At 42.0% G+C, this 27440-nt stretch overlaps 3 protein-coding genes across 3 annotated transcripts in view; 2 read left to right on the forward strand and 1 right to left on the reverse strand.

Moving 5' to 3' along the window:
* Window positions 1-14970, forward strand: part of LOC109482216 (high affinity cAMP-specific and IBMX-insensitive 3',5'-cyclic phosphodiesterase 8B-like) — a 35315-nt gene extending 20345 nt beyond the window's left edge. The window contains exons 8-24 of the mRNA XM_019784909.1: window positions 1412-1549; window positions 2198-2286; window positions 2618-2684; window positions 3160-4002; window positions 4474-4519; window positions 5031-5126; window positions 5807-5877; window positions 6765-6935; window positions 7616-7667; window positions 8045-8174; window positions 8673-8871; window positions 9903-10033; window positions 10335-10421; window positions 10871-11018; window positions 11409-11576; window positions 12240-12369; window positions 12819-14970. Coding sequence (XP_019640468.1) covers window positions 1412-1549; window positions 2198-2286; window positions 2618-2684; window positions 3160-4002; window positions 4474-4519; window positions 5031-5126; window positions 5807-5877; window positions 6765-6935; window positions 7616-7667; window positions 8045-8174; window positions 8673-8871; window positions 9903-10033; window positions 10335-10421; window positions 10871-11018; window positions 11409-11576; window positions 12240-12369; window positions 12819-12940 — 2688 coding nt within the window. The 3' untranslated portion in view covers window positions 12941-14970. The remainder of the gene's footprint in view (window positions 1-1411; window positions 1550-2197; window positions 2287-2617; window positions 2685-3159; window positions 4003-4473; window positions 4520-5030; window positions 5127-5806; window positions 5878-6764; window positions 6936-7615; window positions 7668-8044; window positions 8175-8672; window positions 8872-9902; window positions 10034-10334; window positions 10422-10870; window positions 11019-11408; window positions 11577-12239; window positions 12370-12818) is intronic.
* A 651-nt stretch (window positions 14971-15621) lies between these two features.
* Window positions 15622-23620, reverse strand: LOC109482382 (WD repeat-containing protein 41-like). Its single transcript, XM_019785085.1, has 14 exons — window positions 23475-23620; window positions 22889-23001; window positions 22339-22387; window positions 21718-21876; window positions 21351-21413; window positions 20804-20912; window positions 20454-20519; window positions 20193-20306; window positions 19651-19811; window positions 18730-18854; window positions 17779-17919; window positions 17338-17434; window positions 16981-17049; window positions 15622-16188 (listed from the first exon to the last, which is right to left on the reverse strand). The coding sequence occupies exons 1-14, from the start codon at window positions 23541-23543 to the stop codon at window positions 16120-16122; spliced, it is 1404 nt and encodes a 467-aa protein (XP_019640644.1). The 5' UTR covers window positions 23544-23620; the 3' UTR covers window positions 15622-16119.
* A 17-nt stretch (window positions 23621-23637) lies between these two features.
* The window catches only part of LOC109482217 (UPF0469 protein KIAA0907-like), a 19196-nt gene continuing 15393 nt past the window's right edge, over window positions 23638-27440 (forward strand). The window contains exons 1-2 of the mRNA XM_019784910.1: window positions 23638-23738; window positions 26839-27037. Of these exons, the coding sequence (XP_019640469.1) occupies window positions 23722-23738; window positions 26839-27037 (216 nt within the window). The 5' untranslated portion in view covers window positions 23638-23721. The remainder of the gene's footprint in view (window positions 23739-26838; window positions 27038-27440) is intronic.

Below are 27440 nucleotides of genomic sequence, written 5' to 3' on the forward strand. Positions count from 1 at the left end.
GATGAAATATATTGTGTTCTCTGATGTTTCTTCTTCTCCTTCTCCTCCTTCGTTCTCCTGCCAAACAGTCAAAGGGATTCAACTCCGCCATCATTCAGCCAAATGACTTGAAATTTGGCCTGGAGGTAGAGTGGGCCAATACCCCCAGGCGTTTTTTTTCATTTTTTTGATACATGCCTTTGAAAAATTTTTATGAAGGTTTTTTGGGGCATTTTTCGACAAAAAATGGATTTTTGGATACTGATTCCTGGTTTTACAACCAAATGATCTGAAATTCGGTATAAGGGTACCTTGAACATGTGTCTACAGAATAGCAGTCACATATTTGGCATACACCACTTCCAAATGACTCATTTGGGGGACTTTGATGGCTATTTTGAGCAAAAAAAAGGGCCAAAAGTGCTATACCCGTTCCATGTTCTATGTAAAGAATGCCCGTTCCATCTGCCGTTGGCCATGGAACACGTGTTCCAATGTGGGTTACCTGAGGTCACATTGCACGTAAGTCGTGCCTAATGACCCACACATTCAATTCTATGTGCCTAAGACCTTCAAAATGTATCAAATCTCATCATTGTTAGTATTTGCATACCTGTAATAAGATTAGTAAAGCTTTCGAGATTCAATGTGCTTGTTCTTGCATCTTTGTTCTCAATTACATAGCTACTATATAATTCACTTATTTGAGAATCTTTGCCAGTTTTACACTGGGGTAAGTTTGGAATAGTCCACTTTTGCGTGGGAGGGAGATGGACTGAAATATGCTGTATTTGCTCCCAAGCAAATGTCGGCCTCTCTAGTTTAAATTAATTCTTGTGTGAATAGATAAAGGGAGAGGGAGATTCTATTAGTCTGTGTAATATTTCCTGTATTACAACAAGGATTTTACAAAATCCTCAGATTTTACAAAACCCCCAGATTTGTGGGCCTGAGCTGTAGCTAAGCCATGCAGATAATAATGTATTAATTTAATGCAAGAAAAGCAGCTTTACAGCATCCCTTTATCATCTTATGTCACTGGCCCAGATTTCTGGGATAATATATTCTCTTTGCTAACCACAAAATTGTCATTAAAGATAGATTTGATTGACAGCAAAAAACTGATGACACTGAAGCCTTACAGATCATCAGTATTCCATATCTGCACAAATTGAGCAAGCCCTTCACCAAAACAAGGTCAAAAGAAGAACAGTCCAGTTCAGTAGTGTCTAACCATTAGTGTAGTCGAAAGAAGAACCTTAATCTAAATTACATAGTGCACTGGTGTCCAACAATTATAAGTAGACTACGTCAAAAGATAAGCTTCCTATTCACTAGTGTGTAGCCATCATTGTAGTTCTTGCCAGTCAAGAAGAACGTTCTGAATGGCCCATCGGTTCACTCAGTGTCTAACCATTGTTTCCTACTCTAGTACGTCAACCCAGGATACGAGCGTCTGACAGGCTTCACGTCTCAGGAGGTGATCGGGAAGGAGAGAGGTCTGCCCAAGAGCGACAAGAACAGTCTGGACCTACACGACGCCATCAACACTCAGATCAAGAAGGGGAAGGTGGGTAGATATCAGCGTGTTCTCAGAACGTATGTGTACTCTGTGAAACCAGCACGTCGGCAGAATGTACTGCACCTGTGTGGAACCCCAATTTTTGTGGGATGTTGCATCAGAATTTTTGCTGTTTTGCAATGTATTTTCTGACAACATTTGAAAACAATAGACAGGGTATCATAACTATACTAATCATGGTGTCATCTTTAAATGTGCCAATAAGACCTTCAACGAGACGTTCTGCCACATTACAGGTCTTGCGCAGGTGCAGTACGTACTGCCAACTACTTACAAGATGTACAAAGTATGCCATTATACCAGGGCTGTGATAACATTTGTGGTGTGTACTACATAATTTTACAGAATCCCACAGGCGTAAGATTCTACTTGACAAAGTATTATATATATCTCATTGACTTCCATAGAATAATCAAATGCACCTCGCATACATGTATCCTGAGTGCATCGCTGTTGGAAATTTGAATACCAGATCCATGACACTGGATTTGGATGTTCTTATGTTTTGTTTGAGTACACCAAATTTTCCCAACGTGTGGTGCATTTCACATTGAAATGTGTGTCAGGTGAGTATTACATCTTCAATTTCTTGTGTAGTTTTGTTGTTCGTAAGAATCCATCTCTTGTGTCTTGCAGAGCTGGGAAGGGACAGTTTATGACCACCGGAAAAACGGAGACAGCATTCAGCAGCACATACATATCTGTCCTGTCCTGGGACATGCAGGGTGAGCTTCTTTCAGCTAGAAACTGTAGGAACTGGAACTTGAAGTATTGGCAAAAACGTTTACCAGACTATTGTAACTTGGACTGACAGTTAGGAAGACGGTAGAGCATGCAGTAGACTTGTATTTATTTTGTTTTATCATAAAAGTTTTCCTTTTTCTTCTTTTTAGAAACTTATAATCAATGTAATTTTAACCATATAGTAATCGTAACTATAGTGATACATTTACCGGTAGTTTTTTAGTTTCAATATAAAGGTAATTCATTTTTGCTATACTAGTACATGTAGTTTTATAGTTTGAATATAAAGTTTTCCTTTTTGTTCATTTTTAGAAAAATTACCCACTATGTGACCCTGAGGAGATCGGCTGGGCAGACCAACACCTCAGGGCCTCTACAGGTACCTACAACAGGCTCTCAGTGTGGGAAAATGTTACATGTATTAGTAATACTGTACCTGAAAATATTGCAGACTGAGGCAACCATCCTGAACAACATGCAAGATGCAGTTTCTATTGAGATATCCTTCTATATATGAGGATATCCTTCTATATATGAGGCTGTAGGGGTTCCTCCAAGGTTTCTTTTGCAGTTTGAAAATTTTGAATATGTTAAAAAAAGGGTAAAATCAGCATTTTGAAAGGGATGTGGAGGAAAAAAAAGGCTTTTTCTTTACTGACGTTGAGAGAAACTTGGACAGTATAGGCAAGTACTCCCCTTGTCAGTGACTTTGCATCATAAAGAAACGGTTACCTCTGTTGTGGGTAGGCCTGGTTAGACAGTTGGTTATGTTTTACTTGAACTGTTTCATCTGCCACACCTGTAGATTGTGATGGAGGAGTTTAGGAAGTTTTATTATCGTGCCGTACACGTAGGATCAGGCTCAGTCTCAGGCTCAGGCTCAGACCCAACGCAAACAAAGTGTCCCCGTAGGACAGTCACCCCGCGTTAGCCAGGACTACGGAGTCCCCAAGTCCCGTAGGCACTCGGAGTACGACGAGAGCGTGATAGGGCTGTGGACGCGCAGCTCCATGCTCCCTAAGGTCGACGCCGAGGCCCTGCAGGCTCTGATCGAGAAGGTGGAAGGGGAGCCGCTCCCTCCCGGTAAAGCCCACAGGAGGTACACGAAAGAGGAGTTGGCCGGCGTTGCCCACGTGGCGGCAGTCGCAGCCGTGACGAAGAAGCTTGAGGAGGTAGAGAGCGTAGGGAAAGCCGTGGTGACTCCCGTGGAGGGAGGCGAAAAGATGGGGCAGTCAGGAGGCAAGGAAAAAGGGGCAGTGAAGGCTGAAGAAGTAGGGGCAGGTAGTCAGGATGAAAAGAAGGAGCAAGGAGAGGCAGAGAAGGATGAAAAGAAAGAGCAGGCAGGTGTAGAGAAGGATGAAAACAAGGAGGAAGGAGAGGTAGAGAAGGGTGAAAAGAAGGATCAAGGAGAGATAGAGAAAGATCAGAAGAAGGAGCAGGTAGAGGTAGAGAAGGATGGAAAGAAAGAAGAAGGAGAGGTGGTAGACAAGGATGATTCAGGTGGTAGCAAGAAAGCTGATGGGCAGGAAGCAGTTAGTCAGGAGGAGGAAGGCCAACAGAAGGATGTAGATGCCGAGGAGGATAAGCAAGGGCCAGACAGTCAGGCAAAAGATGAGGGCACAGGGCAGTCGTTAGCCGATGGTTCTTACCTGGATGTCTGCGAAAAGGCCTACTTCGTTGTCAGGGTTCTCATCAAGGTATATGGTCTCCTCTGAAAGGTTATAGGTTAGGTTGTTAGGCAGGGTGATGTTTTCATTACATATTTGGGAATCAGAGACAACTCAGAGTCAAATATGCAACGTGTAGAGTTGAATGTCAAATTTTCAAAAGCTTGACTTGAGAAGACTTTCCTTGTCTGAATTAAAGAGAAAAGTTGTACTATACTAGGAGTGACGTCAAGATCTGTAGATGAAGCAGCTTTATATTATGTTTCTCCTTGATGTGTACTTTTACTGTAGACTGTGTTATGTTCTGACTATTTCCATCTCAAGCATATAAAAAAAATTACAAATCAAACTACAGTGTATTGTTTCCAACAACATCTAATTGAGGAAGTAACATGAAATGTATGCATCCTGTTAAGACTTAAAAGTCTCCTGACATACTATAGTTGTGAGGTTTGTTGTGACGTCATGTACTTACTTGTCTTGTATTATACCTTCTTTCAGTGTATTGAGAAATTGAAGGCAGATTCGGATCTACATTTGCAGTCAGGTAGGTGGAAATTTCAGACTGTTCGATTGTTTCACGCTGTGCATGTTCTTGGAGTTGTACCGTAGTTCTGTCTCTAATTTGATTGTGCCAAATGTTCCATATGATAGCTTGTAATGTGCAGAATGCTGTATTATGATGTACATGTATTGTGTTAACTCAGCAGTCAGTGTTCAAAGTTTAACCTACATGTCTATGTTGTGAAAAAAATGTACTTAAGGGCCACGCCAATGTAATAATAGATGATGCAACTAAAACAACGTCATGTCTTCTTTGACATGAGCTATACAATCAATTATGGAATGTCTAGATGATACTTGATACTACGTTGTCTTTATGTCTCATGGGCCTTCAATTTTTACATATTACCCACAGTACATCACAATGTCATCGTATTATGCATATTGTTGATGCCTATTCCAACATCCAGTGTTTGTATCCATTGGTGTATATACACTGTTGTCCCTCTAACGGTTTTCTCTGTTCGTTCATCCCTGTTCGCCCACATTGGTAGACTGCTGTAGACGTAAGGGGTCTAATGAGTTTAACACTCGCAAAAGCTCCTTGGATATTAAGTCCACTCACTCCGGAAACTCCACTTGTTTTGAGGGTTAGTCGTGCCTTCTGTTGTCTAGATGTCGTGGTTGTGAACATGTATGGTGTTAAGTGTGGTGGTGGGTTCTTAAACCGCTCATCGTGTGGCCTTCATTTTTGCCTGATTAAAGTGACGAAAAATCGGGTTACCTTTCCTTACTTCAACCTTTTAATTTTAGGTTAAATACCCTTCCCGTTTGGCCAAATGACCCCAATAATTTTGAAGTTGTAAAAATTCTTGTGACCATCCTTGTGACCATCATAAAGTTGTTTATAATCTTATCTTGAAAGTTCATCTGTGTTGGTAGAAGTCCTATAATATGCAGCAAGTTCAAACTAATTTCCAACACAAGAAATTGGACTCACCCAAATTTTCTGCAACGTATGCGTGACATCACGGAAGCAGTGGATTGTTCATTCGTTGACAAAGACTGGAGTTGTACAGTTGAAAATTTGGGCGAGTCCAATTTCTTGTGTTGGAAATTAGTTTAAACTTGCTGCATGATGAAGTTTGGGTGGGTCACCAACCTCAGGGTGGCTGAGCTGCATGCATATGTTTGCTTGTCTAGGTTGACAGCTCGTGGGTGGATGGTAGATTGGCAGGCAGAATTACAAGAAGTCAAAGGTCTCAGAATCGGAAGCTGAGCTCTGATTTCATGTTATTCATATGTCATATATTTATTATTGTTTTCCCAGGTGCGGGAGGCAGAAGGAGAGATTCGATTGCCAGGATACATGCCATGACCATTGAGGCACCCATCACCAAGGTATGGCCTCATGCAAATGACTATTGTCTGAAACATAATTCACATCTTATAAGTCTGTGAACAAAATTGCCATGACAATTTCTCTCAAATGACTAATATAATGCTTTCTTAGAGTGCATGTTTCCCACACAATATTGAAGGATTAACTTAACAGGTGACTATCACCTTTTCAAGACATCAACCCTGAGACCAGACTGTAAGGTTTGAACCACTCACACTGGGAAGGTCCCCTACTCTTTTTGAGTGTGGTGGGATCTTTCAAGTGTTTGAGGTGATGATAGCACTTGGGTTTGAAAATAGATAAATTCACAGTAATTCTTCAATGCTCTTATTTTTTTGGCGCACCGAATCTGTACAGTAGTGTGTTTTTGGCACACATTTTGACAGATCAGCCAAAGAGGCTCGATGGGCGTCACTCCACCGTACAGAGAAGTTGTATTTTAAAAGTGTCTTTCCCAAGGGCACAACGTCACTGCATGGTGGGTATCGAACCTGGGACCTCTTGGTTCTGAGTCCAACGCTCTAACCATTGCGCCACCAATGCCGACTCTATGCTCTCTTGCAGGTGATCAACATCATCAACGCTGCTCAGGAAAACTGCCACATCAACGTGGTTCACTCACTCACTCACTCACTCACTCACTCACTCACTCACTCACTCACTCACTCACTCACTCACTCACTCACTCACTCACTCACTCACTCACTCACTCTCACTCACTCACACACTCACACACTCATTCACTCATTCATTCATTCATTTGTACTTGCTCTCTTACAGGTGATAAACATTATGGATTTGAACCCAGAACCTTCAGATTCTGAGTCAACAGCCCTAGCAACAAGACCACTTTGCCACCTCTTACACATTGTATGCTCTGTTACAGGTGATCAACATCATCAACGCTGCTCAGGAAAACTGCCCCATCAACGTTGTCCAGGCGCTGGACAAGGTTCTCGAGATCCTGCGCTCGGCGGAGCTGTACTCACCGCACCTCACTGCCACGCCCAAGGACAACGACCCGGTCACATCCGACCTGGTCGAGGGGCTCATGACCGTGAGTTTTTATTTATTTATCTATTTTATTTATTTATTTAAATTGCCAACATTGCAATACTGTGGTAGGCCCTGGCAGCTGTAGCTGATCTCAGGCCCCACGTTATGAAATACATAATACATACGTAAACATGCACACATCATAGCACAATAAAGTCACAAACCACAGAAATCTCTTATACCTACAATCCATAACCTAGGCAAATGACAGTATAAACAAGTAACAATATAACTTAGTATGGTACCATGAGTTTTTGTAGTAGTGGTAGTGATTGGTTTATTTCTCATTAAAAAAAGATAACTGGAAATATAAACCAGAAAAGAAACGCTATACACACAGGTAATAACAGATATCTAAAAGGATTATAGGGACAGTTCAGATTAGTGAGCTGTTGGGAAACTCTGATTTTTCACTGTAAGAATGGAGAACTATCATCATGATATTATTAGCTGAATAGCAAAGTTCTTCATTCACAACCACTTGTTGAACAAGAGCCAATGTTTCGATGACTGTACATCATCTTCACTATACAATTATGACTGGTTCACTGTGTGCTGAAGCTAGTTTAGTTAAACTGAGTTTAGAGAACATTTTTCAAGCTGTTCGTAAGTTCAGATTTTCAACTAGAATAGAAAACTTTGTCAGGCTATATCATAATGTCCTGAATTTTTTTCTTACAGTGTGGGAGTCGTAGGAGATACTCGTCAGATATTGCGCTGTCCAAGAATGTCTGTAAGTTTGGTCAGAAGCACTACTGGTGTTGCTGGGACCTTGTAGAAATGAATTACTTAATAACCAGCAATTACATGTAGCAAATAGTTTGTTTCAAATCAGATTCAAATGAGGAAAAAACTTTTATCTTACCGTTTTATTGATCTTTGTTATTTGTAATATCCTTCTGATAGTGACTTCTACTGCCTATCCTTAGCCTTTGCCATTACTTTGATTCATTATTCACTAGTCTTCTTTAGCTATCATAATATGTATACAGTAGGTATAATTTGTCATTCAAAAATGCATAAGTTTATGTATTGACCTCTTGCTGCCATGAATCAGCACCTGATGCCTGTGGATGATTGATGTATTGATTGATGTGTGTGTTGCTGCAGTGCCACAGTTTGTTCCCAGCAGCCCCCACTCCCACCTGCCTGACATCCCTCCTGACGTACAGACCATCCTGGACAAGGAGCCACAGTGGGACTTCGACATCATTGAGCTGGAGAGAGTCACCAACAAAAGGTCACTGCCTGGCGAAATTACTGCTAAGCTTAGGCCATAGTAATTTATTTCCGTGGCTCTTGGACTTTTCAAGGTGAAAGAGTGCAAGCAGATATCATAAAAGTTACAGGTACCTACAACAATGATGCAAGCAGGTATCATAAAAGTTAAGGGAGGCGAACTTGAATATGACAGTGTATTTCACTCCATAAAACACCAAAGACAGCGAATGCATAAACTTGGTCCTCAAGCTTTGCTTTCATTTGTTATTGCAGATAAGCACAAAATCCATTGGCAAGTACCACCAAGTTAAATTGGTGTGGCCTAGTTGTGGATCTGAATAAGCTCAAACTCATTCAATACATGAAAGCTAGAGAGGCTTTCTTTCCTCTTGCTAACTTTTTGCTACAACTGATTTAAAACCAAATGATGTCGGTTAGCTGAGGAATGATTCCACTCCACTCATACTTGCATTTCCCATATGGTGGGTTCTCGAACTGATGTTCCTGTCCCCTGCAGGCCCCTGCTGTATCTGGGCATGAAGATCTTCTCCCGGTTCGGTGTCTGTGAGGTGCTGAACTGTTCGGAGGTGACGCTGAGACTCTGGCTGCAGCTGGTGGAGAGGAACTACCACCAGATCAACGCCTACCACAACTCCACCCACGCCGCCGACGTGCTGCACGCCACCGCCTACTTCCTGGACAAGGACAGGATAGCGGTACTGCTCATTCTGTTGCTTACTGACACAATATGATGTACAATTACATTGAAAGTTCATCTGTGTTGGTAGTTACACGTTTTCGAGTTAAACTGTGCAATATTTAAGGAAACTGTGCAATATTGTATGTCCTGATGTGCTGTATGATGTTATGTCTAATGTCTCCCTGCATGTTCGGTAAATTATGGTCGACTTGACCTGGGATATCAATATTCCTTTGTTTTATTTGTGAATAAAGAATGATTTTACTACTCTGTATCGGTATAGACAGTATAACTGCCGTTCGGCGTAACGCACCAGCTTCACAGGCACGCGGCGCAGCAGCAGCCAGATTACTAAGTTTCTTGCTATCCTTCTCACAACTGTAAACTATACTACTGTTATGTTATCCTCTCATCTAAGAAGATATCCCTAACCGAAGCTAAGTGTTACAGTGTGGTTCAAGCACCACCAATTGTGTAACAGGTCTGGACCTTTTAATCTAGCAGTTAGGATGTTGTGGTCGTAAACAGGGCGGTCTGGGTTACGTCTAGTATTTTTTAGCCTATTAGTAGCTGTCATTTATACCACATCTGAGAGGACATCCCTTATATAGAACCATTTAGCTAGGTACTCATCTAAAGTGTAAATTGCCTTCCTAGGGCTTAAAATACGTACCACCAGGTCCTGCATATAAAGTTTAGTGCAAAGCCAGGTAGAATTGGGGTTGTGCAAGTATTTCTGATGTCTACTTACACCTAACCTGCGGTGGGCCATGACAAAACCAGCTTCAGACACTAGCCAAACTGACTTGTATCATTGAAGACAGCAGAGAGCTTAGAAGAATTAAGAAATGGTGCTACTAGGAACAAATAATATTGATGGAACTGAAAGGCAAAGACTGAAGTACAGTGCAGGTAAAACTTGTCTGGCGCAGGTGGTTTTGAATGTTACAAAATTATTTCCTGCTAGGGGGATTTGAACCTAGATTCAAAATCGACAACACTAACCACAAGAGACTAAGACCACCTTGCCCATGTCCCCCTGTACAGGGCCTCCTGGACAACATGAACAAGGTAGCGGCCCTGCTAGCGGCAGTGTCCCACGATGTGGACCACCCAGGCAGAACCAACTCCTTCCTGTGTAACGCCGGCAGTGAACTCGCCATTCTCTACAACGATGTGTGAGTACATCCTCCACCTTCTGACTTGCCTCAAGGATTTTTTTGACCAGGACAATTTTTCCAGAAGCTTTGTTATATTCGGTGAGAGCTGTCAACAGCACAAAAGAAAACATGATGCACAACAGACTCGTACCCCGTTTCCTTGTTTTGAAATGGCCTCTGTTTTCTCAGTGTTGTTACCGTTTTCGACTCGCAGAAATGGTACATCCATATTCATACATGCCTTAATCTCAATTTATTTCTTCTGAGGTGAAAATGTCGAAAGTGGACATAAACACTGTGCTTGTATGATTGTTTACAGGGCTGTGTTGGAGAGCCATCATTCAGCCTTGACCTTCCAGCTGACCTGGCGTGACGATCGCTGCAACATCTTCAAGAACCTGAGCAGGTAGACTTTCAGAAATTAGTGCATAGCTGGCTTAGCCCAAAACCCAGAGCATAGGTACAGTGTTCTCTTTTGAAGGGTAAATGTGACAGGCAAGGTGTCAATTACTAGTAGGCAGCTTAGATCATATTGTGTAGCACTTCTTGGAATAGTCACTTGTTCTACTTGTCACCATTGTTAGCTTGCACTGTCTCCGTACTCCTTCTATACATGGTTTCATGTTGCAGTCAGCCCCCGGGCATCAACTTGTAAAATAAACTACTATACTACTATCATGAAAGTTCATCTGTGTTGGTAGTTACCTGACATTGTTTCAAGTTATTAGAACTCCAACATAAAGAAATTCTCGCACCCGGGTCAGGTCTACTGAGGAAGACCAGAGAGAGAATTTCTTTGTTTTGGATCAAAAGTTTTAACTTTTGACATAAACTACTCCTATTTATTTTCCCCAGGGATGACTATCGCATGCTGCGGCAGCAGATAATCGACATGATCCTGGCCACTGAGATGACGCGGCACTTTGAGCACCTGTCCAAGTTTGCCAACAGCATCTCCAAGATGGGCACCTCCGCACGGGTGGAGGACGACCGCCTCTCCTCGGTTAGTACTCCAGGAAAAATACACAGGACACTTTAGACATAGGTTACAGATTCTTATCTGATAGATTTGCTGATTCTACAGGCGGTAGAGATCAGAGTCTAGATTCAGCTGAATACGTGTGTCCTGCATCTGAATACAGTCATTTATGTTGTATTGAAGGGGATGGCCGTTGTGGGTGGCGTCTATCTCCTTAGATGGGATGTCATCCTTGAGCTTGAAAACGTGAATACGACCTGTGACGTGTGCTAGTGATGTAATCCTGTGTGGGTGTAGCTACCATATTATGAATGTCTCTGTAGAACAATACAATCTGATAAGGTAGTGCTTTAGCACAAAATTTGTATTGTTTCATGGTTAAACCATGACACTCATCCCGATCTCCCCCTACAGCACAGCGGTGGTGTGGCCACCCCGGAGCATGACACTCTGAGGACCCTGGAGAACCGGACGCTCATCAACCGCATGCTGATCAAGTGTGCCGACATCGCCAACCCCGCACGGCCGCTGGACCTGTGTGTGGAGTGGGCCAAGAGGATCGCTGAGGAGTACTGCCAGCAGGTAGGGAGGGTGCAGCGTAGCCTGACTAAATTGTACTTCTAGGATACAGGAGTTTTCCCTTTACACAACCAAGATTTCTCACCTAAGTGCTTACATTTTGAGTTCTTGGTTTTACTGGTCCCTCCCAAAGGAAACATCCAAAGGAACACCAATAACCACTCTCAAAATGTGGGAAATTACGTTTTTAAAGACTTGAAATTCCAAAATTTGCCCCCAGACCCCCTAGATAGTGAGCACTCTCTCTCCCCAGGTCTGATCATGAACCTGGGCTGATGGAAAAAATTCAAGCTGGCTACAGCTACCAAGATGTCTGACCACCCTCTGTCCCTCCCTAGACTGATGAGGAGAAGGAGCAAGGTCTCCCTGTGGTCATGCCTGTCATACCGGGCCTCCTGCAGCAGGAGAGAGTAGCCCAGCCATTACCAAATAACAATTACATGATTTACAATACATGTTACATGATTACATACATGTGTCTCCTCCACAGACTGATGAGGAGAAGGAGCGAGGCCTCCCCGTGGTCATGCCTGTGTTCGACCGAGCCTCCTGCAGCAGGAGAGAGTAGCCCAGCCATTACCAAATAACAATTACATGCTTACATACATTGTTACATGATTAAATACATGATTACATACATGTTACATACATGTATCTTCCCCACAGACTGATGAGGAGAAGGAGCGAGGCCTGCCCGTTGTCATGCCTGTGTTCGACCGGGCCTCCTGCAGCATCCCCAAGTCTCAGATCTCCTTCATCGACTACTTCCTCACTGACATGTTCGACGCCTGGGATGGTGAGTTCTTACAGTTAAAACCTTGCATAATATGAATAAAATCAAGCAACTGAATGATTGTAAACTGATTGGATTAAGTTGGTGTATTGCAGAACTTTGTCTCTTTCCACCCATTAAACCCACCAGGTCCCCGGCATAATTTCACACCAGGTCCGGCATTTGTGGATACTCTGTCTGTCCCAGATCAGCCTATTGTTATACAGATTTCATGCTACTGGAAAGGGTCCTAAGTTATTACATTGTACGTAAGGTGTGGTCCACTGTTCATTGTACTTGTTGAATAGAGCTAGGGGAATCTCCTAGGTACAATGAAGCTGTAAATACTGTTCATGTCACCTGTCTTCTCTGTCACCACCAATGGAACATTTGCTCTTAAGGAAGCTATACTGCTACGAAATCACATTGAATTCACTTCTCACTGATGTCATTTTCCATACCCCCCCTCCCAGCGTTTCTGGACACGCCGTCCCTGATCACCCACCTCACCAGGAACTACAAGTACTGGAAGCAGCAGGCAGAGGAGGCCGAGCGGCGCGGTGAGAGCGTCACGCGACTCGAAGATGTTGAGTGAACAACCGTCGGAACTTTAGTAAAATAACCTGATAACAATATATTGCTGCCTGTGTGATTATACAGACAGGTATGCTTCAGGTACATTCCCCGAAAGTATGCATATTATGAAGATTGTTGAACAGCCTTCGGAATACAAAAAAGAAAACCCTTCATAACAAGATAACAATTTATTGCTGTCTGTGTTATTGTTTATACATACATGTATGCTTCAGGTACATTCCCCAAAAGTATGCATATTATGAAGATTGTTGAACAGCCGTCGGAATACAAAAAAGAAAACCCTTCATAACAAGATAACAATTTATTGCTGTCTGTGTTATTGTTTATACATACATGTATGCTTCAGGTACATTCCCCAAAAGTATGCATATTACGAAGAGATTGTTTATGGATATTATCACTACCTTTTTCAGCAAGAACAAATGAGAAGACGGACACGGTTTTACCCATGTTGTAACGTCGTGGTTTTGTGAAACACTAACAGTCAGCCATTGTGGAATCTCTATTAAATTCTTGAACTATGACTGTATGAGATTAAAGATGTCGGAGTCTTGTTTTAAACAGGGACCAATGACTTGTGTCAAATACAGATTCCTATTATAATATACAGTGTTTATGTATGTACAGTTGTAACTTAAACAATGGAAATATAAACCCTACACATTCCAGTGTTAGTTTTGTCTGTGGTTTGTATTAACCTTAACAAAACCAAGTTCATGTGCAAGAATAGCTCCCTTTACAAAATGTAGTTGAGCCAAGGCCAAGGCCAAGTGCAAGAAGAGAGAGAGCTACAGTAGCTCAAGCCTAGATCAGAGGGATGTGTGGCTCTCCAGTGTAACTAATAGTTGTTGTGCCAAACATTCAAAACTATTTATCAGTAGTCAAACCATAAGAATCATATATCTGTAATAATGTGCAGTAAGAGGAAAGTGTAAAGTTTACGTCCCAAAATCTTGTCTCCAGAGTGTAACGTTATTCGATGTTGTACAGTGTCACTTCTCTAACATGTTGAACCTTCATAGATGAAACATAATATAATGTACATAGTTATGTTATTATTATATAGCACCAGTGACCTCTATATCTGTATACAGGGTTGGTTTGGAAGGGACTTTCATAGAGCCAACCCAGCAGAGAAACATTCAAAGCAAAGCTCCATCGTAACAGTTTACATGTCATGAAGAATGGGACAGTACAGTCTGATGTAAGGGTTTTCTACACATTTTGGAACTGATCTTTGTACTTTGTACTCTTGATCTTGAAAGTAAGTAGTACACTAAGTAAGGGAGATGTAAAGAGAACCCACGAGATCAGGTGCCTTGATGTCACAGTACACTACAGTAACTGTTGTCTCTACATGCAACGTGCATCTACCACAGAAGAATGTACATCATCAGAAAATATTAGGAACAGTATTTGTGTAAGATGTGCTGGCTGAATTGTCACTATGTCAGCAGAAGGACTCCAGATCTAGAGGATTTCAGCCAGGTTGTTTGTTGTGCTGACAGAGTGTAAGCAGTGTACATATTTATATCTATATATGTACGTATTACATGTCATGTAAAAGTTGTGTATTTTTAGAGCAGTTTTATCCAGCGTCACCTCAGAGGGGCTACAGAATTTTTACACGGCAGACTCTGGAACAGGAATATATGTAAGTTGATTTGCGAGTGAGCAAAGTGTGTATTAAGTGATAGTCAAAGCTATTTTCCTACAAGGTTCACATGCCTTCTTGTCTATTGATAAGTACTGTACAACAGGAGGTAGTGATCAAGATCATTAAGAAAAGGAACACGATGTTGTGTAGTATCCCCCCAGAGCAGACCTTGTTTGTTCTCACATAGGGCTGTGTACATGTACCTGATACCTGTGAAATTATTTAGGTACAGGTCTGGACCTGAACATCTGGTGTATCTGTACCTGTACCTGTACCTCAACCAAATAAACAACAGAGGACATCCGTTTTGTTTTACACTAAAGAGAGCTAAGTTGCATCTCAAAGATTGCAATTTTTGTAGCACTTGAAAATTGAAAAAAAAACTTGTAAATACTTGTTTTTACATTGAAATTGTTATAGTTATACAGAGACAACAATGTACCACTAAAAAATCGGCTACGTCGGCCAAACTTGTGACGGTACATACATGTAATGGTACCTAAAATATGTTTTGGTACACAGCCCTTCTACCACTGGAACAAGGCCTGCTCAGGAAGGATACAAGGATACATGTACACAAGTAACGGTTATGTGCTATGATAATTGTCAGTGATCTTTTAGGTATAATATATTGGAAATTGTGTGAATATGGAGAACCCTGTGCCAGTGAGATGTATTTTTGTAAAATGGTGAGTGACGTGGGTGGGGTGGGGTTGAACACAGAAAAGTTCTCTCTGTATCAGAGAACTTAGACTACAGAGGACTACAAATGTGCAACATTCCAGTTGTATTAGAAAGCTTGTAAGCTTGACAAGAGATTTCAGGCAACATTCCATGCATAGTTTCCCATGCAATGATGTGGTGAAACTTTTATGCTGACTCATCTGTATTTATACTAGAAAGACATGTCTGCCAAAGACCGACCAATCCTCATAAAAGAATGATGACCTGCAGCCATTCCCAAACATATATAATATGAACATATCTTTATTATTTACTATCCCTGCAAAAATATTTATATATCTATATATACATATCTTTTAACATGTGGAAATCTTGTGAATGTGAAGTTTTATCAAATGTAATGTTATCCTGTACCAGTGCCAATGTTCCCATAATAATAAAATCACTCAAGTGACTTGCAGTAATCCTTTTTACAAGTTATACATGAATTTTATGTTTCATGTTCACTATATAGAAAAGAAACTTGTGGATGAATCAGGAAATGTTTAGGCTCTCAGATTCAAAGTCTGACACATTAGACATTTTTTTCTTCATGCCAATTACATTGGTATAGAAAAGATACATATAAACTTGAGAACAGAAAAATATTGAAATGAAAATTGTGGCGTTTTTAGTTCAATACTGAATGGTAGTGATTTCACAAGGTTTTTAAAAAATGTCAAAATTATGACATTTTCAGTTCAATACTGAATGGATGGCAGTAATTTTACATCTCTGTGAAACAATTGACAGACAGGAGCTATGGAGACTGAAGTTTCAGGATGTTTTGGAATGTTTTAACTGGCCCCAAGCTGAAGCATCTCCCTGATGAACTCATTTCTGTGTTCTGACTGCACAGCACCATCCTGAAAAAAATTAGTTAGTTACTCAAGGAAAGGCTGCCTTTATATTAGTAGTACTACATTAAAGCTTCATCAGGTAAAGGTACAGGTTGCTAGATGCACTTCATGCATTGATTTGGAAGCATGGATAGCCTTATCAAATCACACTCCTAGCTGCCCCTATGATGCTGAAGGTTAAAAGGAAAATGTGTGATGGCGTTTCAGCACCAAGGGCAGATAGTAAAGAAAAGGAAAGGCTGCCTATATATTAAGACAGTACATTAATTCGTCAGGTAGATAAAGGTCTCTAGATGCACTTAATGCATTGAACTGTGTTACAGATTTTGGAAGCGTGGATAGCAGAGTCATAGCCTGACTAAATCGCACTCTTAGCAGACCCACCCCTTTCATGGAGGGGGCCAGTTAGCGAGAGATTGTGTTACACAGGCTAGGGGTGTAGAGTTGTAGGTATTGTTTTGTTAACAAGTTTATGCTGCCATATTAGTGTACACAGTAGTGCTGAATTAACCTTCTCCCTGCTGCCTAAGCCTCGAACCAATGCAGACTTAGTGCCAACTGGCTACTTTAGCAAGCTGAAGGTTAAAACTTAAGGTAATGGTGTGATGGCTTTTCAGCGCCAAGGGCAGAGATAGGCTAGCCAGTACTACATGTACTACAAAATGTATATGGTGTGACAGAGATGCAAACTGGAGCTGGAATAGAATGAATCCCAGGCTACTACCAACCCAGCGCCGACCCACGAAAGTTGTGGGAGGTTCCAGAAATGTGAGACGGAGACTTTAGGTGAAAGGTTACCTTCCACAGTATGACCAGCCTGTCTGTGCCACAGGAGGCCAGCCCATCTCCACCACAGTCCAGCAACATCTGGGAAAGGACAACAGAAAACATTATAAACTCATCTGTCTGGTCTTGCCAAACTTTCCCTCTAACATTCTCATCTAATTCAGTCGAAACTAACCCTCTAACATCTGGTGAATAACACAGTGTTCTGTACTTACTGGGTTATACTACTGTTGCCTAACTCCACGGCCAGATGCCCAAATTTGGTGCCAAATTTCTACCTTAGCATGCAGAAAGCAAGTATCTGTTTTTCAATTGAAGAATGTACACATATTGCATTTTAAAAGCCTTCAGATGTAACTAACTACTAACCTGCACTGTGCCAGCATGACCTAGCAGCTCCCCTAGCAGAGCTGGCTGGAACTGCACCACACTCTTGCTCTTCCCTTTCACATCTTCTTTCCCTGGACTGTAGGCAGAGGAAAGTTTAGTAGGCTTATAGATCAAATTACATGTACCAAGAAAAGGTAACAGAATTATACAGTCACATTACACATACACATACATATGCATACACACATGCACTGACAAGCACGCACGCACGCACATACGCACACACACACACACACACACATACACACACATGCATACACACATGCACACAAACACACACAGACACACACACATATACATGCATGCATGTACGCATGCGCACAGGCACATAAAGCCAGGAACAATCATGATGTAAAGTCACAATGTCAGTAAAAATGTAACAAAACTGCAGAATCTACAGAAAACTGAAGCTGCTGTTACCTGATTCCCATGAATCTGTCGATCTGCTTGGAGTATCTTGGCTTCTGTTCCTCCGCTGTCTCCTCGGTCCTGGCGGCTGTGACCCCAGGTGACCCCCACAGCCTGATGGTCCCGTCAGCAGAACATGTGGCCAGGAAGGACCTACAGAATGACAGACAGGAGCCACGGTTTGTTTCAGTCCTATCATACAAAATTAAGCAACAGTGTCTGGGTTGGAATATATGGCCTCCTTCAGTCAGCAGAACAGACTGGAGAGTGCTGGCGGAAAACAGAACATCCTGGAGGGACATGGCTACAGCCGTCATGCATCTACTCTGATGCCTGCGGCTTGATTGATTCAGTCAATATTAACCATGGTAAAATCATAATTGATATCAGCTCTACAACTTTGGCTATGGCTGCACAGTCCTACATGTACATGAGAATGACAGTCTCTGCCACATAGGGCACATTTTTTTTACGCTGACTCATGCAGGTCTGTTGCCGAGTTGTTTTCTGCACAGTGCATCTGTCTAGCTTCTACTGATTTTAGTTGCCTGAGCAGTGTGGACCTAGCCTGGGTACCATCCGGATTTTTGCTCCGCAACGCTCATAATTTTTTTGAGCATTGCGGTGCAAAAATCCGGATGGTACCCAGGCTAGTGTGGACCTCCAGCTTCCTGAAAGCAGAATAGATTTAGTTAGTTACTCAATGAAAGGCTGCCTAATATACAACATGTATATTAGACAGTACATTAAATAAATGCTTTATTAGGTAAAGTATGGATAGCTTTACAAAATTGCACTCTTAGCAGCCCGTATGACTGGGTGAAGGTGACAAGGTGATTGTATGATGGCTTTTCAGCACCAAGGGCAGACCATCACACTACCTGCACACTATATTGTATTTTGTAATTAGGAAAATTCGCAATGTCAAGAATAAATCACCTCAAGCAATGCCTGATGACTTACCCCCCTCCCAGCAGCACCATGTGTTGTATCTTGGAGAAGTGGGCTGCGACTTTCTTGGCCAGACACTTTCCTGTCACCACGTCATACAGCCAGAACCCCGCACCGATGGCGGCAAACAGGTAGCGCTGAAAAACATGAAGCAACAGAGACTACAATCAAAGTCTACAATCATAGTTCTTGTGATTATTAGTTCCATGAAACCACCAGGTCCCTGGAACCATCAGGACAGGTTGTGGCGCTGGATAGATATTTAGGTACATGTAGGTAGATAGGTAAGAAGGCAAATGTGGTAGCATATCTTAACCTTCTCCTTACTGCCTAATCCTATAAACAATAGAGAATTGGTAGCAAAGTGGCTACTTTTGTATGCTAAAGGTTAACCTGATAGCACTGTGTTGTTGCTACAGAGATAACGATTTCTCCCATTGATAGTTAAATGTCTGGTGTACTTTTTAGTACTTAAGCATTGTCCACAGCTTCCCCAGTTCTATATACATGTAGTACTCTGGCCATGTAAGATGGGATTGGATCTTCTTTAGATCCTTCTTTAATAGGAGGGCAGCAAGTCCTTCCTAGAGTCACTATAATTATAATCACTGACAACAGATTGCAAACCCCCTGACATACCCCTTTTGACCGGCACAATAGCTCAATTGGTAGAGTGCTCGCTTTGTAACCGGGAGGTCGTGAGTTCAAATACCAAAGACTTTAAAAATGGAACACACTTCTTTCTCTGCTCAGCACTTCAGCACATATGAGAAAGAGTGTGGGAAGGTCAAACACAGCACTTCAAGCGCACCAGCCCCCTGCTGTAGTGCATTGCACAACTGTGTGTCACCCAAGGGCTACAGAAATGGATATGGGCACCACTCTACGCTCTGCATAAGGGCACGGGAGACCTTTGTTTTGTTTCTTTCTCACCTCCTCCACAGGGACGATACACTGTATGCTCCAGGGGTACAGGTGGTTCACGCCCTGGGGGGAGCGAGCACTGCTGCTCAGCTTCCGCGTGAAGTGGACCGAGTGCGCCGACGCCCACAGCACGATGGTCCCGTCCAGGGAGCCTGTCGCAAACACGCTGTCTGTGTGCACAGAATAATGTTGACAACAGCCTAAATAAATACAGGCTTGTCATGGGATGTTGCTTGTGCCATGTTGGATTACAGTGTATGATGTTAATGAAAGCCTCTATAGAACAGTAGGTATCACAGTATAAAATCAAGATGTCATTACAGGAGAAAACATTTACTACAATTTACAACCACATCACACAGATTCTTTCTATGGATTGCAAAATCATGGAACTCTTTATATGAAAAGTCTTTCCCTCCCAAATACAACACATGTGTCCAATGTTCATCACCATCTCCTAGCCTCCATACCTCCCATTAACTTAATACTACCATTGCTGGACTGTAATCTTAATTGAACACTGTCCTCCTTCATGATTGATGCAAACCAACCTGACACATTGACCAGACTCTGTATGGCCTCCCTGTGCTGCACATGTGGATGTCCATACTCCTCCAGCTGGTACAGACCACCAGTCTCCATTGGGCTGGTGACTTTAAACACCACTGCAGCACAGAAGGCATGCAAGAAGAGAAAGAGACAGTTGTGTTTGTGTCAAAAATGAATTTGGATATGAGACAAAAATCTGTCACGTAATGTTTCACCTAAGCTGGTAACTGTGAAACAAGAGGGATGTCTTCATCCGTACTCACTTAATGTTTTGTCTGACACTGCAGCCAGTTTCTCATTTGGGATGCTCAGCACCAGGGAAATGTCAGCTGGAACAAACACAGATTGGATAGTATATTTCAGATAGGTCTCATAATGATGATAAAAAAAGTTGTAATAGGTGAGTAACTATTTCAGTCCTATCAGTAACTGAAAGTTTTTCTAGATCATACTTTTTCATTATTGCATACTTGCAAACAAAATTGCTCACTGACAACAAACCCTATCAATATGTCTTCAGTTCAGTTCAATAAGCTGGTTCATGGGTTGAAGTACACATGTGCAGTTTAGACAGTATGAACCATCTTACATTTGTATACACCAGCTGACTTACTTTCCGCCGTGCCCCTGTCCAGTCTGTGCAGCAGCTCCCCCTGCTGACTCCACAGGCTGAGGTCATGACCTCCGGAACACCACATCCCCTGCCGCAACTCCACCATACACTGTGGGTAAATTCAAAGGACAAAATATTTTGCAAGCAGGCAGGTCTTACATATTACACAATGTATTAAGGAGTATGCTGAAAGAAAGTGGTAGTGACCAGTTTAGCTCATGAACTCGGCGATCTTGCTGAGCTACTCTGGTTGTGACATAGAAGATAGACACTACATGTATGTAGAGTCATTCATTGTTCATTGTAACAGGGAAATTCCCTTAGCTTTTTTCGAAAGCATAACGAACAGTGGACCACAGTTTAACACCCTGTCATGAGGACAGCAACCTTTCCAATGCAAGTTGGGTGAGTGACAACAGCTGGGATTCAAACTCACGACCTCTTGGTCTGGAGGCAGGGTCACTAAACAGTTAAACTCACTGATGAGTTAGACATCACTTCACTAATTCTGTCCCTGTTGTTGTGAAACTATGACTGAATAGCACACCTTAACACTGGAGTGGAGTTCAGTAATGGTCTGCAGACACTGTCCTGTATTCACATTCCACATCTGAATTCTGTCAAGGAAGTCGTCAGTTTTAAACATCGAGGATGATCATGGGCAGCAAAGGGAGTCCGATATCAATAAAAATGAAAAAGATTGAGCAAAAAATGCATGCATCTATGATCTGCACTATGTTGAAGTTGAGCTACCAAGGACTCAACTACATGTACTCAATTGTCTCAACTGTCAATGGGAAAAATAGCCTGAATGTGACCTCTTCTTGGTGGTAACATTCAGGCTATGATTGTGATCTGTGTGTAGAGGTGGTTACCAGTACAGATTTGATACAAACAGCACTTTATTAGGATACACAGATGTGCTTGTCCGATGATGCTGTGAGAAGGATAGGGTCCCTCAGGGCGGCTGAGCTCTCATCATCATCATGGAAGCTGGTCTTCTGCACCGTCAGCAGAAGCAGGGACGTGATTGGTCGGTCATGGCCGGAAAATGTGAAAAGTCTTCTTCCTGTCTGCAAGTTTGAAAAAAAAAAAGAATTGAGAAACACACTCTGTCTCTCTATCTGGTTTATCGTCTATTGATCACTGTAACCAAGGGTTATGTGCTTTTACTCTGATGCTGGGGCTTGCTATTTGCCTCTGTCCTGTGGTTCTTGTGCATAGCAAATGTCAACATCCCTGCAGGTTAGAGTCTCAGCAACTTCACCAGCTAGCCACACAGTGTCCCAAGATTAGGTGTCTGATGCAATCCATGATTTACACAGTATCAATGCACTGCACTAACAAATATTTTGGCCTACTAGTATGCATATGCCTGCATATCCTTAGCCTGGGTGCCATCCTCCGTAGTAACTGGCAACTTCCTATATTGTCACAGGCTATCACGGAGGATGGCATCTATGGGCCAGTGTATTATATGGACTCCTTTTCCCTTCTTCCACAAAATTAAGCCCCATGAAAATACATGAAGTTACCTGTGTGTGCCAGAGTATTGCTATTCCATCGTCCCCAGCTGAAACAAACCTGGAAAAGACATGTGGGTCAGTATTGAGCCATCTACTGTGAGACCAATTTGTACATCACTTTGGGAGTACATGTATTTTCATTGTTCTGCATTCGAAGAGCTGATCCTGTTCCAAATTTCTTAAAATAAAATCTGTTGAATCAAGGTATATAATATCAGTCAGAACAGACGTTTCTCTTTATATCGTCTAACAATGTATCTTTCATACGTATTTCTTAAATATTTTGCTACGCACATGTAGTAGGTGCAATTTTCTTTGGCATTCACCTGACCTGACCAGAGACAAAAGACCTGGATGGAGTGTGTCAGGAAGGACATTAGAGAGTGTGGCCTTTGTCAGTGTTAACCTGCTGGATAGGGCCACCTGGAGGTGTGGAGTGAAGACCAGTACTACTAGCTGACTGCTGCCAACCCCTGTGGCAGGGACAATAGCAGCAGGATAATCAGATCCTGGATACTGAGTGATTCACATTCACACCTGGCAAGTTCTGTCGACCCACCTGGAAGAATCTACTGGATGTAGCAGCCGCACCATGTCAGTGTGATTCTGCAGTACCTGGATCTCTGTGTAAGGGTTCCTCGGCTGGTGTTCTCCAATGTTGGGAACATCTGCCTGTTATAAATATCATATATGATAATGTTATCTAATTTATATAATATCAATATTCTAATGTCAACATTGTCATCTTTGGGTTTGGGGCGGAATGCGTTCGAATAAGTACGATCCGGTCCAGAGTTTAACATCGAAGGTTATCGGGGCCTGGGACTGATATAAATAATGTTATCTCCTTATCTTCTTGGCTTGGCTTCGTGTCCGAATGTTATCTATAAACTTATCAAATGTTGATATTGTCGAGAAGAAGAGAGAATCTAACTGTTATATTATGTTAACATCATAAAATTTGGGCTCATTTAAATTGATGTAAAGCAAAGAATGATCACTGGCCCACAGATTTTTCACCCTCCTTGGTCCTATCAACAATTGAACGTAGGTGTCCATCACAACAAAACTTATTCCACCTGTGCGGCTACATCAAAGCTCAGGTTGGTGACTCAGACAGTCATCATCATCAGTAAAGTTTCTACCTCTTTTGCCATCTCTCCTTTCGCCAGATCATCGTTTGACCGAAGGAGCCGTTTCACTATCGTGGACATTGTCGAAGCACGACCTCAAAAGTTTATTTTGAGCTAGCAACGCACGAAAACTACCGACACTGTATGATTTTCCGTGTTTTTCTACAACTTTCATCGAAAACCAGCTGACTGCGCGATGACCTACTTTTGTTAGAGGTCACCGCGCAGCTCATTTGCATAGAAAGGGAAGGAAGGGAAGATGTCGTCCATGATTGGGTAAGTTTATCGCCAACCTTCCCCAAAAATCGACAAGAAATAACCCTCACGTAAACATTAGAAGGACAAAATTGGTCAGATTCGATTGTTGAATGTACGGGGTATTGTTGACTGACAGAACATTGGGTCTATAGTGCAACAATTGAACACTTTTAGTCGAATTATTTCGTGCATCGCTACAGAAGCGCGTGCGTGCTATGGTCCCAAATGGCTTTCTTTTCTTTTGTTTCAGTTTTTGACCCAGTTTTGCTCTTTGGTAGACCGGCTCAAAGCGAAAGCTCCGAGATCTCGTTTGCTTGCTTGCTAAGACCCATTTCAATCTCTTGAATTTCAGCAAAAGTCTCACTGTACAGTGGCAGGCAAATGATTTATGTCTGAAAATAGCACCCTGTTATTTATGTGCCTCGCTGTTGGTTGTTGTGTTTTCTCAGACGATCTCTGCATAATTTTGTGCCAGTCAAAGCATGCAGCACAACTGGATGATTTACACCCAAATGTACACTTAACAAATGTGTCGGTAACGTAAAGTTACCTCAGTTTATTGTCTACATTTATGCCAGCTTTTTTTCCTGTAATTTGTTACGCCATAAAGATAAACATACCCTTGCATACATGTAGGATGTCATTTGTCAATAGCCTCTACCAGGCTTCGGGAGGTGGCTGGAAAGAGTAGAAATTGGCCAAATAGAGAGATTACATGCCAGGAGAGTTGGTTCAATTGAGAATACAGTTTGCCGCACTGTACTCTATAGCAGACCAACTCCCCTGGCATGTAGTCTCTCTAGTATGTGGCCGATTTCTACTCTACCAGCCACCTCCCGAAGCCTGGTAGAGGCTAGTTTGTCAACACAGCAGTACAAAATTGACAGTAGAAACATTTAAGCAAAGAAAAATAACAACCACTGTGATCTTCACTAACAAGGATTACACTATACGCTACTGATACAACATGTACCAGATGTCATGAATCATGATGGTGATGAGAGAGGCCTGTAGCCTGGATGCCAGACTGTTCCCAGGGCCAGTGTTCCCAGGGATCCAATCCTCACAGCATCATGAGACAAAGATACATGTATGTGTATTAAAGAAAGACCTTTCTTTGTTGTACATTTCTGCTTTCACAAGCCAGATACAGGTCATGGTGATAAAGTTCTTTGTACTTTCCTGAGGGATTCTATCTTTCACACTGCATCATCTAGAAAAACATGTAACCGTTATATTTGTAATAAAGTACCAGCCTGGGTGACATCCTCAGATGGCTCCTATGTCACTAGCCACCACCGTAGGCATTTGTTACAGCAGTTTCAGACAGACTAAATGTTGCTTCAAGCCTAGGTGCCATCCTCTGTAGTTTCTACGAGCTTCATAATGTTGCTACCGTGGTTGCCAGCGACATAAAGCTTAGGGAGCCGGTGGAAACTATGGAGGATGGCACCCAGGCTATGTTGCAGAAAGAAATCACACATACCTTTTCGTGAACCACTGCTGGTAAGCACTTTGTACATTTTGTGCAATGCACTTATACTCCTCATTAAGAAATCCAGGACCTGCATTCAGGGAAGGAATTTTATCTGTCTGTAATCTCTGTGATGGCTATTAAAAACTCATCAACTGTCATGGAAGTATGGGAGGGAAGTAAGGCAGGTCTTGGAAATGTGACACATGGGATAGGGTTGACCAGTAGCTACTACCCTGGGGAATATACTGAAAAATTTGTTTATTTTTGCATGAACTTAACTTGATGTAGAAGGGGAAACAAAGTTTCACTGTGTTTTAATTTAAGGTTGTGGTGGATACAATTCTGTATTACACGTGTGGTGTCACAAATTCATTGTTACAGTTAAGAGGTCACTGTGAAAACTGAGAATATAAAATCACAGTTACAATTTCAAGATTTACAGTATAGTTCAGAGAAAGGTTAGTGACTTGTGCGATATAAGTTTGGCTGTATTCAGTGTATTGTTACGTAGTACCGTACCTAATGTACATGTACATGTATTTGGCTAGTCTTACCATTAGCAAGTGCATGTGTCAGTGGTATTTTGAGCCCTGCCTTAGGATTTCTTACTACTGATATTAATGAGGTTACCATGTTGCTTGCAGTGGTATTCTAACTGGTGGACAAGTTGGACTGTATGATAAGTATATAAACACACTCTACTGTAAGGTCATTAGAAGGATGCACATTTTATGAAGACAGAGTAGTGTCAGTACAAATGGAATTGAACCCAAGCAGGTTTCTTCCCTTTATCTCACGGGGAGTTGCTGTCTCTTGCAAGGCTCAAATTCATTTTATGGACTCCCGAGCTTCAAGTTTTGGTGCATGGTAGAATGTCATCAAAACTTAATTGCAAACCTTACTGTCTCTCTCCAAAACTTGAATCTGAAATTCTATAGCCGAGTTCAAAATTTTGAACAAGTTACTAGTATACAACAAAGTTATTTTATTCTCTCTGGCTTTCAAATCAGGCATATGCTGTATAGTATAGGCTATACTATATGTGTACATAACAATGACCCTATACATATATTTATTTACACCAGTATACCCAAAGTCAAAAATTAAGTGCACAGTTCCAATTTTGGGTCCCCAAAAAATGCAGATGCACCCAGTTTTTCCAGCCCTGTCTTGGTTGCAACTATATGACAAATTAAGGTCACCGAGGTTGGGCATGATTGCAAAATTTTCCCGTGAAGGATTGCAGGAAATGAAACATGATAAATGGTTTTATGGAAGCCAGATATGCATAATTGTTAATGTAGTCTTAATGGGATGGTCCTGATGTGGTGCAGGGGTTTTTCCAGAAAAATTTAGCGCGAAGGAGCAGAACGCAAGCATGGTGAAGGAGTGAAGCGACCAACGTTTTTTTTTAATGAGAGTGACACAGTTTGTAATGCTGGAATGCATTGTTATGTTGTATTGTTTTTACATTTTACTGGAAAAAGCTCATCTTGAGAAAGACTACGAGTATATGTTGTGTAAGTAGCCACTTAGGGTCCAATCTGAGAATTGATATGGCGGTGCTGGCTGGTTACATGAGGAAGCAGCGCCCTTATTCCCCCGTTTAGAAAAACAAAAAACCCCTGTGGTGTGCTGCAGGAATCGGCGGTCCAAGTGGGACCAGCCTGCACAGGCAGGCGGAGCGCCGGGCTTGATACCGCCGGGGGCAAACGCAGCCGACTCCTCCAGCCCCGTGGAGGCAGCTGCAGCCGCGGCCGCCAAGATCAACGCCATGTTAGTGGCCAAGGGGAAACTTAAACTGCCCGCACAGCAGAATCAGAACAGCAGTAAACCCAAGGTAGGTAGCTCCAATTATTTCACATGTTCACATGTTACTGATACATGTATCTTTTTTTTTTACATTACACTTTAAAAAGACTCATTTAATCTGTTCACTGAAACGCTGGATTCTGATGCTGAAATTCATCTTCCACTGCTTGCAGAAACTCTTCATATAACTTAATTATGGGTTCACCACACCACGAAGTGGTGTGGTGAAACCATATTGCTTTTTCTGATGTTTCTTCTTCTCCTCCTCCTTCTTCTCCTGCCATTTTTTAAATGGATTCAGCTTCTTCATTTTAGGGCCCAAGGTCCTGAAATTTGGTATGGAGGTACAGTGGGCAAATACCCCTAGGCGTTTTTAAATTATTGTGATACAGGCTTTTAGAATGGTTTTATTTGAGTTTTTGGCTGTGTTA

The sequence above is a fragment of the Branchiostoma belcheri genome, unplaced genomic scaffold (genome assembly GCF_001625305.1).
Source record: "Branchiostoma belcheri isolate BF01 breed outbred unplaced genomic scaffold, Haploidv18h27 scaffold6, whole genome shotgun sequence".
NCBI classification, from domain to species: domain Eukaryota; kingdom Metazoa; phylum Chordata; class Leptocardii; order Amphioxiformes; family Branchiostomatidae; genus Branchiostoma; species Branchiostoma belcheri.